General features: G+C 40.0%; 1 protein-coding gene across 4 annotated transcripts; it reads left to right on the top strand.

Annotated features, from left to right (window-relative positions):
* Positions 1–1,692: 1,692 nt before the first annotated feature.
* prkab2 (protein kinase, AMP-activated, beta 2 non-catalytic subunit) lies at positions 1,693–17,354 on the top strand. Of its 4 annotated transcripts, none has more exons than XM_047367705.1 (8): positions 1,693–1,849; positions 7,541–7,720; positions 7,854–8,011; positions 8,164–8,257; positions 13,211–13,325; positions 13,428–13,561; positions 13,696–13,764; positions 15,486–17,354. In XM_047367705.1, the coding sequence occupies exons 2-8, from the start codon at positions 7,565–7,567 to the stop codon at positions 15,561–15,563; spliced, it is 804 nt and encodes a 267-aa protein (XP_047223661.1). In that variant the 5' UTR covers positions 1,693–1,849; positions 7,541–7,564; the 3' UTR covers positions 15,564–17,354. The 4 variants fall into 4 exon arrangements, with proteins under 4 accessions (XP_047223661.1, XP_047223660.1, XP_047223663.1 ...); XM_047367707.1 differs by lacking the exon at positions 1,693–1,849 and adding an exon at positions 1,929–2,443; XM_047367706.1 differs by lacking the exon at positions 1,693–1,849 and adding an exon at positions 4,704–5,701.
* Positions 17,355–18,134: the final 780 nt, after the last annotated feature.

The following is an 18,134-nucleotide window of genomic DNA, read 5'->3' as shown; positions in this document are numbered from 1 at the left end:
AATTCTGACCTCTCCACTCATTGATATTATCTATACATTGAATTAGTGACTGTAAGGGACTGTGGGGGCACAGAAATAAAAGGTAGTTTGTATGGTAAGAGATCTTGCAAGAGATCGAATGTTAAATAAAAGTGGCTTTAGAATTGCTCCTTGAGGGGCTCCATATGTTATCTTTGTTTGCTCAGATTTATAGTTACCAAATGACATAAAGGCAACTATAAAAGAGGATTGACTACTGGAGGTTGCAGGAAAAGAAGTGTTTACTGTATTTTCATGTGCCACAGAGTTCTTTTGGGTCATAATCTTAAGAGTCAACTTTATTAATTATTTATTCTTTATTAATTCATGAAAAAACCTTAATAGCCAATTCACCATATTTTAGGTGCATGGGTACAAAATGGTTGGCTTGCATGTATGAAATGGAAGTAGGAAGAGATGAATTGGCAATGCATGAGAATGAGAGGGAATACCAGTTAGCAAGGGGGTGAATTGAGCCTTTAGTTATTTATTTGAATTAATGTTTTTTTTTTTCTCTATTTTGTGTCCCTTGTTGAATGTCGGTGACTTACTCCCTGCTCAGTTCTCAGCTCATACTAGGATCACTTATTTGGGTGAAAAAATTAGGACAGTTACGGCATTTTTGAAGTCATGGATAATACAGGAGCTAAAAAAATCAAAATTCAACATTTCTGTTTCACATAAAGAATCCAAACTTAACCATGTTAGTGGCAACAGTGGAGGGATTTGTCCTGTAACTGGTGGGTTGCCGGTTAGAACCCCCACTATCTCTCAATCGCTGTGTCCTTGAGCAAGACACTTCACCCTCCTTGCCTGCTGATGGTGGTCAGAGGGCTCGGTGGCGCCGATTGTATGGCAGCCTCACTTAAGTCAGTCTACCCCAGGTCAGCTGTAGCTACAATGTAGCTCACCTCAGTGTGTGAATGGGTTGATGACTGATTGTAGACACCAACACATTCACATGTGTTGGTGTCTCTGGGAACTTGATAAGGTGCTATACAAGGCAGGCCATTTCCTATGTTTTATGCCATGGCAGGAAGCTCATATTTTAACTGCAACCATTTATGAATTGTCCTCCAAAAAGATCTAACAATATCAGCTGAATAGAAGAGATAAAAAGCAGAATTTAAATCATGTTTCTATTTTATTTACACCCCATATCGGTACCATAAAGTGAACATTATGTTTTAAATGTACAAATTTACAAAGGACAAAATAAGGAACATAAAACTTAGCGTGGCGCATGTTTTATACAACAAAATATTAGGGCAATAAATCAAAATACAAATGTCAAAAAAATAGGTGAACTTAAATGCACTTTTAGATTTAACAAAATATATGGACATAAAACAATGTTAACGCATTCTTCCGGTGTATGAAATTTGGGCTGGTTTTCAAGAAGCGACATTTCTGTATGTAAGGTTTAGCTCATACGAAAATGTGATTTATACCATAGTCAACACAATTATCATTAATGAAATTATCATATTTAACATCTTGAATGGTTACATTTGCCGACTAAATCCTCTGAGCCCAAATAAACAGGTGAAGATCCAGCTAAAAGGATTGTACAGGTCACATGTGAACAGATCTGAATGTACCTTCGCACGGTGCTGTGTACTTGGTGTACTTCCTTATTAATAGGCGTTTCCGGTGATGACGCCCCATTCTTTCTTGTTCCTGATTGGTGAACTGTCAGGCTCCTTTGTGTCCTGAGCGGTAGCCGTAGTTGGAGCACCGCTTCTCCGCAGTTGTGTGGATGGAGGTTTAATCAGAACGGAACAGGGGCAGATTCACCTCCTGCAGTACCGAGGAACAGCAGCTGGTGTCGGTGAGTGTCTGAGTTCTGCTACACGGCGGACCGCATGTTATTATAGTTATTGTGTGTTTTCCGCACAGTAACTATAAAACAAGTTGCTTGTGTGTGGACAGTAGCAGTTAGCTAGCTGACTTTGACTACAGCTAAAAATATTCTGTCGGAGTGAGCTGAGGAGGAGGGAGGGCATAGCTGAACATCCAGCGAGGAGACGACACAGGTTACAGCTGCCAAGATGGGAGGTTTCCTTCAACTTTCTGATCTAGCTCAGCGAATTTAATCTGTTCATCGAGTATCTGGTGGGGTTTAAGTGGTGGCTGCTGTGTGGAAGTACGTGTGTGTTCGGGTAAACGGTCGGTTTGTTGTGGGATCTGCCCAGACAAGTCCAAGTTCCCACAGAGCGACCGGTCTTTGTGCCACGGTGACCTGTCTTTATCTGTCTGGGCTCCCTGTAAGCCTTTTAACCTTTCTGGAAATCTCTTAAGCCACAATGCTACCTGCCGCGGGTCGTTATATGTGTGTTTCCTTTATTTCCGCCTAACTGTGATCTACCTGTAATCATGCGGGCAGGACGCTGCTGGGCTGTGGGAAACTGTCTGTGCTTGTCAGGTAACACATTCTTCTGAGAACACCAGTACAGTCACAGTTTATTATCTCCCAGTGCTGTATTCAAGCTTCTGCAATGGGCTAACTGGCAAAGAGAAGAACATGTGTAAACTAGCTTTGCATGTGCAGCAAGTTATAAGTATATAACGTTTATAGGTAACATCTATAAGTATGTAGTTTGTTATCGCTTATCAAGTTTACAAAATCTATATAGACAAAATATATTTGCAGCAACGTCTTTAATATGGTAAGAATAACCACTGTTATTTTTTTATGCACCAGCGCCTTGCAAAACTAACACACCATCATGTCACCATATCAAACTTTCTTATTTGGATTTAATGTGACAGTCCCAAACAAAGCAGCACACAATTATGTAGTGAGAGGAAAACAAAATAAATGCCCCATGTCCAATTGTTGCTGCACACTGCTGGTCAGCTGGAAGAAGACAGATGCTTATGCTTTGTCTGGTGTGAAACAACATGACATTCAGCTAAAATGCTTGTGTTACTCTTTAACAGGCATAGAACAGCATGAAGGTATAATATTTTACAAATACGCTCTTTAAAACTTTAGCTAAATTTAGCAGATGTTTGATATATATTCCTGCATAAGTCCGCGTGTTGAATGAAAAGAGGAATAAATAAATGTTACAGTACACTGTATTGGGACACAGCTACTACATCACAGTGTTTCCTTCTCAGCTGCTTTGCTGCTGTTATTCTATAAACTCTGAGCTTTTCCTTGCATTTAAGGGCGTGTTGGCATGTGTGATCCCATCCCATATCCAAGATCATTATGCATGTGTATATATCTAGTGGGCAGCCTTTTCTTTTAGATAACTGTGTGGGTGGGTGTTTGTTTGTTTTTTGGGTTGTGTTGTTTTTAATCTGTATTGCTGTGTGTATGAAAAGTTGAATTTATTGACTCATTGATATTTTCAGTCGTTCTATAAAATAAGACCATGAACCTAAAGCCTCCACATATTTGGGTCGGACCTTTTCTCTGTGATGACTGATTAAAAACAGCAAAGAATCAGACTGAACCTAAAAATGGCCTAGTTAAAGCAGCTGTCTCACCGCCACCAAGCATGGCAACAATGCAGGGTAATGTAAAAACACAAGTGTCTCTCTAATATGAAAGAGCAAAAAGACTCAGTTCAATGCAACTATTTAATTTTAATGCAGTTTAATCCCATGTTGATACATACATACATAAAGGGGTGGACGATATGGATGTTTTTCACAGTATTTTGTTATATTTATTATGATAACAATAAAACGGACAAATAAGTATTTATATAGATTTTGTGGTTTTTAAAGATCATTATTTGGAATTAATTGTTGTTTCAATAAATCCAAATTATTATTATGATGAGTACATTGTTCATCATACACTATTAGATACATGCCCACTCCTCCATACATTCATACATAGTCAGTGATGGCAGGGCACTGTGTGTGTTTTACATATTTTCTTAGTTCTCAACCAAAGACTTTGTACTAGTTAGGGGGTACTGAGAGAGTACGTGACTAGAAAATGTGGAGAACCTCTATTGTTTTAGCAACAGTACAAAAAGTTATTGATTCTCTTTTTCTAAAACAGTTAGTTTTTCATTTCTATTCAAAATGTTTGGTCATACCGTAATACTGTGAAACAGTTTTTTTTGTTTGTTTTTTTTCTCAAGGTCATCACTCCTGGAGATCTCATACAGGCCCACGGCGGTCCATAATCTGTGGTGTTTTTCTCTACAGAGAGAATGACCACCAGTTCACACCGTGTCAGTAAAGTCATAGAGCTGTTCCCATAGGATGACACTGGATAACTAATGGGTTGATCGTTTCCACAAAAGCTTTGTGTGACGAGTGCGATGTTTTCCAAAGCAAAAACAAACTCCGAGGCATGTTAGATGACTGAGAAAAACTTAGAGAGACGGAAGGGGATGACTACAGTTATCACAGCTTTCCTACTGCTCGACCAGCATTTTTTGGGCATTAATAACATTAGATAATTGAAATGTTTTATCTCATTCATCTCCATATCTCCATATTCCAACCTGAAGATATCATTTTCCACCCTTAGCATTTTGTTTGTTCAAGGCTGAGTTATTGTAGAGTCATTGTTGCTGGGCTTCATACTAGGGATGGGAAATCGCCCTATTTTCTGATCGTAAGATCGAGGTCACTGGCTATCGCCGATAGACGATCCAATCGGCTGATGGGGCGGGTGCAATTATGTCATCAAAAAAAAAATCTTGTGCCGAAAACATGGCAGAGTCAGACAGCAATTTGGTGCCCAAAAAGAATGCTAAGTCGGTTATTTGGGCATATTTTAGGTTCTATCCAAATGCTGACGGTGAGCCTCAAGACCTAACACAGCCTATTTGCACATTATGCAAATTATGTGTGCCTGCGAAGGATAGGCAAACCACAAATTTATTCGCGCACATTCGAGTCCATCACCCCGCCAAGGCCGCAAAACTGCCTCCAACCAGCAGCGCTGCAGGTGCTTCTGGGGGACAGCCACGGGGGCAGCCCACAATATCAGCAGCTTTTGCTAAATCAACTAAATACAGGCCAGGCAGCGAAAGATGGACCAAGTGTACAACAGCTGTTGCAAGATTTCTGGCGAAGGAGTGCGTCCCATTTCAGGCGGTTGAAAGAGAAAGTTTCAAAAAAATGTTGACTACACTGGATGTAGTATGAACCGCCTGGGAGGAAATATTTCTCGGAGACTGCTGTGCCAAAACTGTATGAACAGCTGAGAGGGGAAATAGTTAATTAATTAAAAGAGGCCAACTTCATTGCTTTGACTACGGATATGTGGTCAAGCATTAACATGTCTCCTTATATGTCCATAACTGCGCACTATGTCTCAAAAGACTGGACATTAAAATCCAAATGTCTCGAGACAGCTTTTACCCCAGAGAGTCACACCGCGGTGGTGCTAGCTGAAGCACTCCAGGATGGGTTGCAAGTATGGGGAATAGGAGAAGAGAAAGTCGTCTGCATTACAAGCGACAACGGAGCCAACATCGTTGCAGCTGTTTGTGATCTGAAGTGGCCATGGATCAGTTGTTTCGGGCATAATTTGAACTTAGCCATCAACAATGCCTTGAATAAAGAAAAAAACAAAACGGACCGGGCTTTCGGAGTGTGTCGCCAAATAAATGGAGCCTTTTCACACAGTTGGCAAAGGCGACAGCAACTCAGGAAAGAGCAAGAGCAACAGGGGATAAAGAAACTGCTTTCTTTAATAACTGTAAGTATTAACATATAGCCGTTATCCCACCAAGCGATAACAAACTCAGTTTCAATCATATGTTTTCTGTTAAAAATGTACAAATTCATCACTAGCTTAGTGTTGCCACTGTATTATTACCAATAATAACATAACATAGATTGGAGGATAGTTTTATCGGTGTCTGCATACAAACATACACACAGAAGACAGCGCATTTAGAAAGTATCAATACGCACATTGCTTTTACTCAGCCTATAACCGCCCTTTGCCCATTATATTTTCTCTTATAAAACAGGATTGTGCAACGCGCTGGGGCAGCAAATATGTCATGACAGAGAGGATCCTCACCCTGCTGCCTCACATCAGAAAGGTTTTTGCTGATGACAGGACTCGGCGCACACTACCAACAATTAGCTGGCAAGATGTAAGCGTGCTGGAGGCTGTCACAGAAGGCCTGAAGTCTGTATCTGAATTTACAGACATCTTGTCAAGTGAGCGTGACGTCACCATCTCATCGCTGCTGCCTCTGCTTCACTTGATTAAAGATACTCTCAAGGAAAAAGAGAGCGATGCCAAACTGACTGCAGCCATTAAACAAACGATCCTGGAGCAACTTGACAGTAGATATGACAACGACAAGATCATCCAGTTAATGCGCACAGCTGCCCTCCTTGACCCGCGGTACAAAGCTACTCACGTGGGCAGTATTGACCTGGACTACATCAGAACCCAGCTGGAGGATGAGATGGTGCTGTTCTGGAAGCAGACTACTTCCGGACCACTTGTGACTGTGCGGGACTCTACGGATGACGACGATGCACCTCCTTTCTCCCAGTCTCAGCCAAGCAAAAAGAAGAAAACACTGGACAGTCTCCTTGGCACAATAAGATCTGCTTCGGTTGCAACTCCTGAGCAGCGAGCGCAGGCGGAAATGGCGAATTACCTCCAAGAAGAGGTAGTTGATGGAGAAACCAACGCTCTTGAATGGTGGAAAAGGAACGAAAGCCGCTTACCCTTAATGGCAAAAATTGCACAGAAATATTTGTGCATTCCTGCGACCAGCACGCCATCGGAGAGCATTTTCAGTAAAGCAGGGAATGTTGTAACCCGGTACCGCAGTCTGCTAAAGCCAGATAAAGTTAACATGCTTGTTTTTTTGTCAAATAATTTGTAAAAGTAGGTCATACATTTATTTTCATTTGTTTATCATACGCAGGCTGCAATGTTCTATTGTTTAATGTTTTAAGCTTTAAGTTCGTTCGAAATAATTTCTTATGAAAGGCAAACCTAAGTAGGCGTCATATTTGAAGTGATTTTATTTTGTGGTAACATTCACATTTTCTAAGAAATTCTACCGTTTAACTAAGCTTTTTTGTTTGTACACATTATTTATTAAAGCCAGTTTATTTCACACTGTAACTCTCGATTTGTAATAAAGTTACTTGTTCAAATGTATGCCTGTCATGGTTTATTCGTTTTGTGACTATATGTGATAATACAGCTCTATCGGCACCACTTGTGGCGCACAGAGTATAGCACAAGAAGATGACGAGCAGAGATACGAAGAGGAGCCGCGTTGGCGCTTACTCCGAGAAAAGGGAAAGGAAAAAAGAGAAAGACGCATTTTATTCCCTCTATTGCACAGATCACGGGGATGATGATTAAAACATTTTAAATTACAGAGAAGCGCGCATATAAAATTGATTTTACATCCCCAGCACGGCATTAAATGAATTAATAAAGATCGCCCTTTGAAAAAATAAATCATGATCCAACCCTTCAATCGCCGATAGACGATCCAATAGATAATCACGCCATCCCTACTTCATACTAAGACAAATAGTCTTGTTTTTCCAGTGGCACGTTGAGTAGCGAGGCACCATGGGCAACACAAGTGACAGAGTGTCTGCAGACCGCCATGGGAAAGCCCAGCGCTCCGACAGCAGCGGCAGCCACAAGGACCAGGAGTCCGGCAGCAAGATGGTGGATAGCACAGATGACCCCAACGTCTTCAACATGCATGGACCCGAGTCCAAGGTATACACCCAAACATCTGTACGGAATCTTTATTTTATTTTATTTTTTTAAACATAGTCATGTTTCAGATTTCGAACTGTTGTTTTACAACAGCACGGTATCCAGATGTGTTTGTTGTTTAATTTGTTTTTAGACTTCAGGAGAGAAAGAATTCACTCCAGATCTGGACGACCTGGTTAAAACCGGTCCTCAGGCTCGACCCACTGTTATTCGCTGGGCTGGAGGGGGTAAAGAAGTCTATATAACTGGTTCCTTCAATAACTGGAGCAACAAGATACCCCTAAATAAGAGGTGAAGAAGGTTAATTAGCTTTAGATGTCTCACTTTTTTGTTTTATTGGAATGACTGGGTAATTATGCCATCAGTGCCATGTGTAAATTTTATTCACCAAAGAAACTCTGGTGTGATGCTCCTACTTGTCCTCTTCTTTTCCGTCTCTAAAGCCACAATGACTTTGTAGCCATTCTGGACCTGCCTGAAGGAGAGCATCAGTACAAGTTTTTTGTAGATGGACAGTGGCTCCATGATCCCTCTGAGGTACAGCAATGTTGCTTTTTGTGCTGCCATCCTTTTAACAAACTTGCACATTTATTCCTAAATAGATCAACTACAGGTCCTTCTCAAAATATTAGCATATTGTGATCAAGTTCATTATTTTCCATAATGTCATGATGAAAATTTAACATTCATATATTTTAGATTCATGGCACACTAACTGAAATATTTCAGGTCTTTTATTGTCTTAATACGGATGATTTTGGCATACAGCTCATGAAAACCCAAAATTCCTATCTCACAAAATTAGCATATCATTAAAAGGGTCTCTAAATGAGCTATGAACCTAATCATCTGAATCAACGAGTTAACTCTAAACATCTGCAAAAGATTCCTGAGGCCTTTAAAACTCCCAGCCTGGTTCATCACTCAAAACCCCAATCATGGGTAAGACTGCCGACCTGACTGCTGTCCAGAAGGCCACTATTGACACCCTCAAGCAAGAGGGTAAGACACAGAAAGACATTTCTGAACGAATAGGCTGTTCCCAGAGTGCTGTATCAAGGCACCTCAGTGGGAAGTCTGTGGGAAGGAAAAAGTGTGGCAGAAAACGCTGCACAACGAGAAGAGGTGACCGGACCCTGAGGAAGATTGTGGAGAAGGGCCGATTCCAGACCTTGGGGGACCTGAGGAAGCAGTGGACTGAGTCTGGAGTAGAAACATCCAGAGCCACCGTGCACAGGCGTGTGCAGAAAATGGGCTACAGGTGCCGCATTCCCCAGGTCAAGCCACTTTTGAACCAGAAACAGCGGCAGAAGCGCCTGACCTGGGCTACAGAGAAGCAGCACTGGACTGTTGCTCAGTGGTCCAAAGTACTTTTTTCGGATGAAAGCAAATTCTGCATGTCATTCGGAAATCAAGGTGCCAGAGTCTGGAGGAAGACTGGGGAGAAGGAAATGCCAAAATGCCAGAATCCAGTGTCAAGTACCCACAGTCAGTGATGGTCTGGGGTGCCGTGTCAGCTGCTGGTGTTGGTCCACTGTGTTTTATCAAGGGCAGGGTCAATGCAGCTAGCTATCAGGAGATTTTGGAGCACTTCATGCTTCCATCTGCTGAAAAGCTTTATGGAGATGAAGATTTCATTTTTCAGCACGACCTGGCACCTGCCCACAGTGCCAAAACCACTGGTAATGGTTTACTGACCATGGTATCACTGTGCTCAATTGGCCTGCCAACTCTCCTGACCTGAACCCCATAGAGAATCTGTGGGATATTGTGAAGAGAACGTTGAGAGACTCAAGACCCAACACTCTGGATGAGCTAAAGGTTGCTATCGAAGCATCCTGGGCCTCCATAAGACCTCAGCAGTGCCACAGGCTGATTGCCTCCATGCCACGCCGCATTGAAGCAGTCATTTCTGCCAAAGGATTCCCGACCAAGTATTGAGTGCATAACTGTACATGATTATTTGAAGGTTGACGTTTTTTGTATTAAAAACACTTTTCTTTTATTGGTCGGATGAAATATGCTAATTTTGTGAGATAGGAATTTTGGGTTTTTATGAGCTGTATGCCAAAATCATCCGTATTAAGACAATAAAAGACCTGAAATATTTCAGTTAGTGTGCAATGAATCTAAAATATATGAATGTTAAATTTTCATCATGACATCATGGAAAATAATGAACTTTATCACAATATGCTAATATTTTGAGAAGGACCTGTATATGAAAGAAAGACCCTTAAACTGTTAAAAGAAATGGTTTTTACCTGCCATGAATTTAAGTCCAGTAATTTTAGTTTAAAAGCAATTGCGACAACTTGTTTGTTTGCACGAAGGAAGAGGCCAAAGAAATGTTATTTTCATTTTTTTTTTAATGGATGATTGTTTTTTTGGATGGCTTTTCTAATCTTGTTTTTATTCATTTGCATGCACAAGATAACAACACAGAAAGCCCAACTCACGACTCCAGCCCTATGCAAAATATATTCTCCCCACCTAACAACACAAGTTGTCCTGAAAACATAAATTGAGAATTGTCAGAAGGCCATGACCCAAACAAATTATTCTTTACAGCACTGGAACCCAGTATAAGCTTGTTCTGGTGCGTTAGAGGAGAGCACCAAGCCACAGAATACCAGAGAAAATCCACACTGCCTGGACAAAGCCATGGTGTTTAAATAAAACAAAACCATCGGCACAGACCAAACGGCGTTTATTTAGGCTTACATTTGACTGCCACCAAAATCTCTTATAATCAGCGGAGAACGGCAAACGCAGACAGGTGTCCAGGGTTGCTGCTTTTGTTTTCTGACCTCCACATGTTTACTTGCTTTACACTGTCACCTAACCCCAGCAGGACCGCAGCCTCTGTGTTGATTAATAGGAAGGTGATATGAAACCCGTGGCACACAAGTTAGTGGTGGGGGAAGGGGGACATTTGGCTGCAGAGCTTGCGCTAGACTTTTTCGTTCTCTGTCATCTTGATAGACAGAGTAAAAACAAATCCTGTCATGATCTATTTTACCCGTCACTTTATTTTTAAAATGATTCTAATTAAACATTCAATGGCATTTATTTCCATTCATTTAAATTTTTTGCATGCCCGTGCATTCTCGGACAAACCCGTATCTTGTATTGGCTTTTTTACACGTCGCAGAACATTTTTCCATCCTTTGTGCTCAGCCAGAACTCCTGCTTCCTGTGAAATCTAACCTCCTTGCTGCTGCTTGTTCGCTCCGTAGTTGCAGAGGGCTGGTTACTTGTTCGTTCTTTATCTTCCTCTGCATCAGTCCCTCTTTTATCAACACCATCGTCGTTATTGGGCTTTTTGAAGAAACGTTGGACACTCTGCTGCCATGAGGTCCTCCACTCAACCTAACAACGCTTCACACCACACTCACTTCTGGTGTTTGTTGCAAAAAAGTTCTTTCTCAGTCCGATCCGTCCAAACCGTTAAAATCTCAGTAGTTTAAGAAAGTTCCACATTTATATTTGTGAAGGCTGGACAGAAAAGTATTTTGTTTCTAGTATGCCTTGAAAGTAATCTTTCTACATATAGATGCTTCTCATAGAGACTCGATGATGTCCTCACCATGCTTTTTTCTCTGCGTGTTGGCAAGATTCATTTGGGTCTTTGTTGTTAAAGCTCCAACTTTTTAATTTCTCCTCTGACTATAGATGTGGACAGGTTTAGGCGAGTAGCTATTTCCTATGTGGCCTATTCCCAAATTATGAAGATCAACACACATTTTACTTGAATGGGATGTTCTCTCCTCTTTCCTGTATTGAAGAGTGGCTAACAGGAGTGGGAAGTCAAAGTTTACTAATTAGAATGTGTGACAAATTTAGGAATAAATAATAAATTAAAGAAATGTCTCAGTGACAAACTTTTTAGGGTTGCTTAGGTGTTTCCCTAAATATAGCACCGATAATTTGGTTAAAAACTAATATTTTTAAATAGATTTACAATTTCAGATCAAGCTGCCGGAATAAAAAAAAGTAATTTAGCAGATAACTGATGTGCAATTCTGATTATTTTATTATGAATATTTATTTAAATCTGTAACAATCATAATAATAGTTCCTAACCAAATTATCCACAATGTTTAGATATTCAAAATATACTATTAAATTGTGATTGCTGGGCTACTAGCACCTAATGATTATTATTATTATTATTATTGAAATTATTAATTAATAACTATTAACCACAGGCCTCGGGGCGGCCAATCACTTTTACACAGAAGAACAAAACGCTTCTCTTTAAATATATTTGTGAATTTACTAACTAAATATTTCAACCTTACAGTCAAATATATCAGCTAATGGAATTCTCTACCTGAAACTAGTAACACTCACTAAACTGCTGGACAAAGGAAAACATAATAATAGTAAAATGGGAGATTAATCAATTAATGAGTAATGGACGAGAATGTGCGGAACCATGATGAACATCAGTATCAGAAATAACCCTTTAGCATGAAACGATGATGTCCGTCAATACCAGAAATGTATGGATGAATGGGGAAATATTTGGAGTTTTGGATCAAATGAGAATATCAGAAGCACCAATGAACAGTAATGGACACACACTACCAGTCAAACGTTGTAGATACACTTTCTTACTTAATTGGTCTCCTTGTTTTCTTGATTATTTACATTGTAGATTCTCACCAAAGGCAATGAACATACATTGAATTATGTAGTAAACCAAAAGTGTGAAATAACTCTAGATATTTTTATATTTTAGATTATGACAAAATAACCAACCTTTGCTCTGATTACTGCTTTGTTCTCTTGCCATTCTCTCCATGAGCCTCATGAGGTGGTCACCTGAAATAGTTTTCCAAAGAGTCTTGAAAGATCTTCGCAGAGGTTCATTGAGAGACGGCCAGAGGTTAATATTTCAGCCATCACAGCAAAAGGGCGGCTACTTTAAGGAATCTAAAATATAAAACGTATTTAAAGTCATAAACATAAAGAAAACCATTAAATGAGAAAGATGTTCTAAACCTTTTGACCCTCTTTCCCCAGGAGCGCCCAGCTAGCAAGCAACCCACAGCCAGGCTAACCTAGTAGGCCGGATAGCATACAGCGTGGCTAGGCGTGGCTAGGCTAAGCTTTAGCTTAAGGTTCTTCTTCAAGGGTAAAGAGAGGGAAAAGGTTCACTTGCCAGCAAGTTAATAAATCCACTCGTTGTGAGATGCTCCGGTGCGCCTGGCAGGCAGGCAGCAAAAGTGACGTCAGTGCATGCGTGACCTCTTGTAACCTCAGCCTGTGACGGCTAGTGGAAGCTTGGAACTGCAACAAATTCTGGGAGGTGTAGTTTGATTAGTCCTTCTTTCCGGTAGATCATAGCCCAACAGATGTGCACTGACAGTGTGCTAATTAATGATGTACCCCATGACCCCAGCGTATCTGTTCACCACAGCAAATCGGTGCTTTGCATGCGTTGCTGATTCTGAAACTGCTTGATGATGATCTGTGTTGCAGCCAGTGGTAACAAGCCAGCTGGGCACCATCAACAACCTGATCACTGTGAAGAAGTCTGACTTTGAGGTGTTTGACGCCCTGCAGGTCGACTCTCTGGAGTGCTCCGACACATCGGGTAAATGTTCTCATGTTGTTCTTAATTGTCTCAGCTACAGGTAAAACGCAGGTTATATGTGAATATTTATTTTTATTTTTTTCTGGTGTTACATCTTCATAGACCTGTCCAGCTCCCCTCCAGGACCTTATGGCCAGGATCAGTACATCTTTAGACCAGAAGAGCACTTCAAAGCCCCGCCCATCCTCCCTCCTCACCTGCTTCAAGTGATTCTAAACAAAGACACCAACATATCGGTCAGTATCTTCAACAGCCTCATTCTTGGCTCTCCAAACATAGCTTTACTGTTAAATACTTGCAGATCGAGCTGAGCTGTTACAGCTTCTTAACTAAGGACTTTTTTGTTGTTTTCTTTCTCTCTCTGCTTCAGTGTGATCCTGCCCTGCTGCCTGAACCCAACCATGTCATGCTTAATCACCTTTATGCTCTTTCAATAAAGGTAGGTAGGTTTACTGGCAGCAGAAAGTGGTTTGATGTTGTTCAGATGGAGCTGGTTGGACATTAAATATTACACCCAGTTGTTTTCACTAATGGTCTTTCAAATAATCCCGAGCCAGTTTTTTTTTTTTCTCTTTTTCTGTTCCGATTGTTCAAAATTGCACATGCAGTGGTTTGCAAATGTATTGACATTTTGTGATGTTAAAACCCAAAGCTTTGATTTTATTGTGTTTTTATGTCATAGACCCAAAGTAGTACATTATTGTGAAGTGGAAGGAAAACGATTAATGATTGTAAAACGTTTTTACAAATAAAAATCTGAAAAGTGTGGCAGGCATATGTATTTAGCCTCCGTGCTTTAAAATTTAGTAGAACCACCTTTTGCTGCAATTATAGCTGCGAGTATTTTTTCCCCATTCTCGTTTGATTAGGCTATTCTAACATGAATGTGCTCTGATGTTAACCATTTCAGTGTCGCTTTGGCTGCATGTTTATTGTTGTCCTGCTAGAAGATGAACCTTCCCCACATGTCTTGTAGAAAAATGCAAACATGACTTCTTTTCAACAGTGGCTTTCTTCTTGTCAAGCTTCCATGACGGGTAGATTTGTAGAGTGCACAACGAATAGTCGTTCTAACGCTAGATTCTCACTCTTAGCTGCTTCTGCAGTTTTACCACTAACCTCTAAGCTGTTCAAAATATATATCTACATATGTTAGGGGTCTAAAGGTCCACGTATTCTTACCGAAAATACCTATAATAGCCTTGTCGGTTCAGTATACAAATGTACCGAATGAATACAGCGTTGTTTATATCTGAACATGTGCAAAATATTTATATGTGAAACGAAGGCCACAATGCAACATTCTGAAGCACATCTTTAAAAAGTGACACCAAAACAAAACACAGAGAAATCTCAGCCATTACTAAACTCTGCTATTTGGAGCAATTAGGAATTTTTATGGAGAAAGAAAGTTGAACGGAACCAAAACTTTATGCGTCAGCGTACGCGTCTTTCAACATCTATAAGGTGTTTTTACTCACCTAAAAAAACTCAAGGCTGGCTGTAAACTTCACAGACGCTGGAGAAAACCGGCTGACGTCCAAATGACTGCCTGTAGCATCCAATCAGCCCAAACTCGGGGAATTTTTCTAACAGCTGTCCGTGCTGCATTCAGGTACAGTTGATAAACTAGGTTGCCTAAATATCAAAGCAACTCCAAAGTAATTTAAACATGTTTTATTGTCATATTTGATCACAGTCCCTATTAAACATTTCTAAACATATGCTTTGATTGTTTTCAAGTGGATATATTGTTGTACAGGTATAATCTATCTATCCAGGCATAGGCTATGCCTGGATACACTTTATTCACTGGAAAAAAAAATTCAACCAATTCTTCACTCAGTTCCAAACTTCCACATCAAATTATTTCAGGATGAAATCATATATTGTTATGATTCTTCTTAATTTTTCTTCCACTTTACAATTATGCAGTACTGTTTCCTGGTCTGTCACAAAAAATCTAACAAAGTTTTTTCTTGCAGTGTGTCAAAATGTAAATATTGGGGTTAAGAATACTTTTGCATGGCTCTGTCTAGTTTTTTTTAACTGACTTTTTTTTGGGGCCATTTTGTCATGAAATTCTGCAATCGTTACTTGTTTTCTCTTAGCTTAAATCTGACACGATTTTCCTGTATTGTGTTTTCTCCCTGTGTGCAGGATGGAGTTATGGTGCTGAGCGCTACTCACAGATACAAGAAGAAATATGTCACTTCTTTGCTTTACAAGCCCATCTAAGCTGCCACTCATGTGCCCCACAGTGCTTCCCCCCCCCCCTTTCTTTTCTTTAAGAAAGCAGCGTGTTTGAATCCAGCTGCTTTTGTTGGTTTGTCATCACATTTGGCCAAATCTTGCAGTGCAACATGTTTACAAGCAATTTTACCACAGGTGGCTCTGAGTGAGACTGCACTTCTGTCTACATAGGGCTCTGTACAAAAGTAAAAGTGCTTGTGTTGGCTTTCAGGGAGAGATGACCGCACCGTGGCTTTAACTCCTAACGAATAGACATGGGACTGAATCAGTCACTGCGTGTTGTGATTGTTTTTTGCGTATGTTTTCAAAAAAACAAAAAAAAAGTCATATGTAACTTTTTGTGTGGTAAATGACCTGTGAATGAGCTGTGGTGGGGTGCTGGATGTGCTTCAGCTTCAGAACTTTTTTTCCCTTATTTCCTCCCCTTCCTGCATGCAAAATGAGGTGTAACCTCCAGCTGAAGACACATTTTTAACTTTGAAGTGCAATAATGTGCCATAAAAACAGTTCCAAGAACTGGAGGCACGGCATCCAGCTTTGTAGACAGCTTTCATCATCTTAGCAGTGGAGTCTACTGTAAAGAATCGATTTCAGTTTAGCTAACAAAATCGTTCATTTTCACTGTGTTGCAAATGTATTCACACTCCTTGAACTTCTGTTATTGCAAGCACAAGCTTTAATGAATTTTGGTGGGATTTTATGTGATAGACCGACTCAAGTCTCTGGAGCCCCTCCCAAGTTACCAAGAACATCTTGACTGCTCCTCTTTTAATGATCTTCTTTCTTACCCTGCTTTAAACTTTGTCCCCGACCTCACTGCTTGGTGTTCACGGTGTTGTTCAATGATGTCCTCTAACAAACCTTTTATACTGAGACAGCGTTTCATTCAGGGTATCAAAGTAAAGGGGGCAGATTAAACAGTTATGCCACACTTTAAAATTTTATTTGTGACAGAATTTGAAAAGTATTTATCATTTTCCTTTCCCTTCACAATTATGCACTACTTTGTGTAGATCTGTGACATAAAATCCCAATACACACGTCTTCTGGTTGTAACCTGACATAATGTGAAAAAGTTCAAGCGGTGTGAATACTTCTGCAAATCTTCGGAGTCGCTTCGACAGGAAAACTCTGTCCTGATAGAGAATGTTGATGAGTCCTCCGTGTTCAGTTTCTGTTGTTGCCTTTAAGCAGGTTTGAGATTGTGTTTAACTATGCAGCAGCACACAGCTCTTGCCCTGTAGCTTCTCTGATTAAATGTATTAGTTTAAACTTACTGAATAGTTTATGAAACATGAATGTACTGTATCTACGTGTTGCATGTGGAGGAAAAGTTTCAGCAGGCTGCTGTTTTTAATGGCTACAGCCTAAGAGGAAACATTCACAAACTAATCACCATATGAACATGAACAGGGCTGATACGGAATAGCTGCCATAGATTTAAATGTACATTTTGTTCACTTGCGTGTTCATGAAATATTTAATTTTGTATTTTTATTTGGCGTGCTGCTGTTTGGGCTGAATTAATCGTCTGCACATCTAAAAAACGGGGCTCTTAAATCCTGTCTGTGTTCCCAAAGCAAGCTTAACGCATTTTGTCAACGTTGATCCTGCCTGCGACATTTCGTCCAGTTCATAAGGTTTAGAGAATCAATGGGGCAGTTTCAACAAGTGCCATGATCATGGAGTTTTAAAACTGAAACCAAAACTTGAATATATTTGCAGCCCTTTTGTTTTTTTTGGTAAAAGTTGCAAATAAAGACAGGACACTTCTAACCCAGTCTCTGTTTTTTATGTCTGTTCTTCAGATCATAGTTTGATGAACTAAACAAACTACTCGTTATCTTGTATTTGTATCCGTGTGTCTGAGCAATGCTGTGAGGGGATGGTAGATGTATAGTTTCTGCAGAGCATATTACTTCAACAGGCAAGTCAACTTTACGTTTCTGGATATTTCTCCAATTCGCACTGGGTCAAAATTATACATATAATATTACATACATTACACCAACTAATATTTAGCTACATGGATTTGCAAGTTGCACCTTAACCACACTTTAAAAATTAGCATTAAATTGGTTTTGTGTCTTAAACTAATCTTCATTAATGTTTCGGTCAGATCTTTGGGCATGCCATTCCAGAAGCTTAACGTTTGGCAATACCTGGACAGCTTTCATGGTTTGAGCATGTGACATAAATCAATCAGCTGTTTCCAAATTTTACCCATCTAGCAGTTAGTGTTGTTAGTAAAATTACGCTCACTTTGTGCAACGGGGGAGCAGTGTCTGGTAGGCAGTTGTTGCTGCTACATAAAACAGGGATGAACAACATATCCAGAAACCGAGAGACTCCATTAATTGAAGGCTTGTATTACTGAAAAGAAGGGTGGGCATAATTTTTATTATTTGCAACATATTTCTGCACATTAATACTTACAGATATTCTCCTTGCAAAGCTAAAACCATGCTTTTATGAGGTTTAATCATATTTTGTTTTTTAGAGTTGTAGTTCCATAAAAAAGTTCATCATAGAAAATACAACTTGCCTTTTAAGTGT

Source organism: Girardinichthys multiradiatus, chromosome 6 (assembly GCF_021462225.1).
Source record: "Girardinichthys multiradiatus isolate DD_20200921_A chromosome 6, DD_fGirMul_XY1, whole genome shotgun sequence".
Lineage (NCBI taxonomy): Eukaryota > Metazoa > Chordata > Actinopteri > Cyprinodontiformes > Goodeidae > Girardinichthys > Girardinichthys multiradiatus.
Note: the sequence above shows the minus strand (reverse complement) of the source record. Positions and strands in the feature narration are given on the sequence as shown.

What these genes read in the sequence shown, in the direction of transcription:
- prkab2 (XM_047367704.1), top strand. Translation starts at nt 5,261, where the DNA reads ATGTGGTCAAGCATTAACATGTCTCCTTATATGTCCATAACTGCGCAC. An exon ending in AACTGCTTTCTTTAATAACT is followed by an intron (nt 5,702 to 5,978) that starts GTAAGTATTAAC and finishes CTTATAAAACAG; the next exon opens with GATTGTGCAACGCGCTGGGG.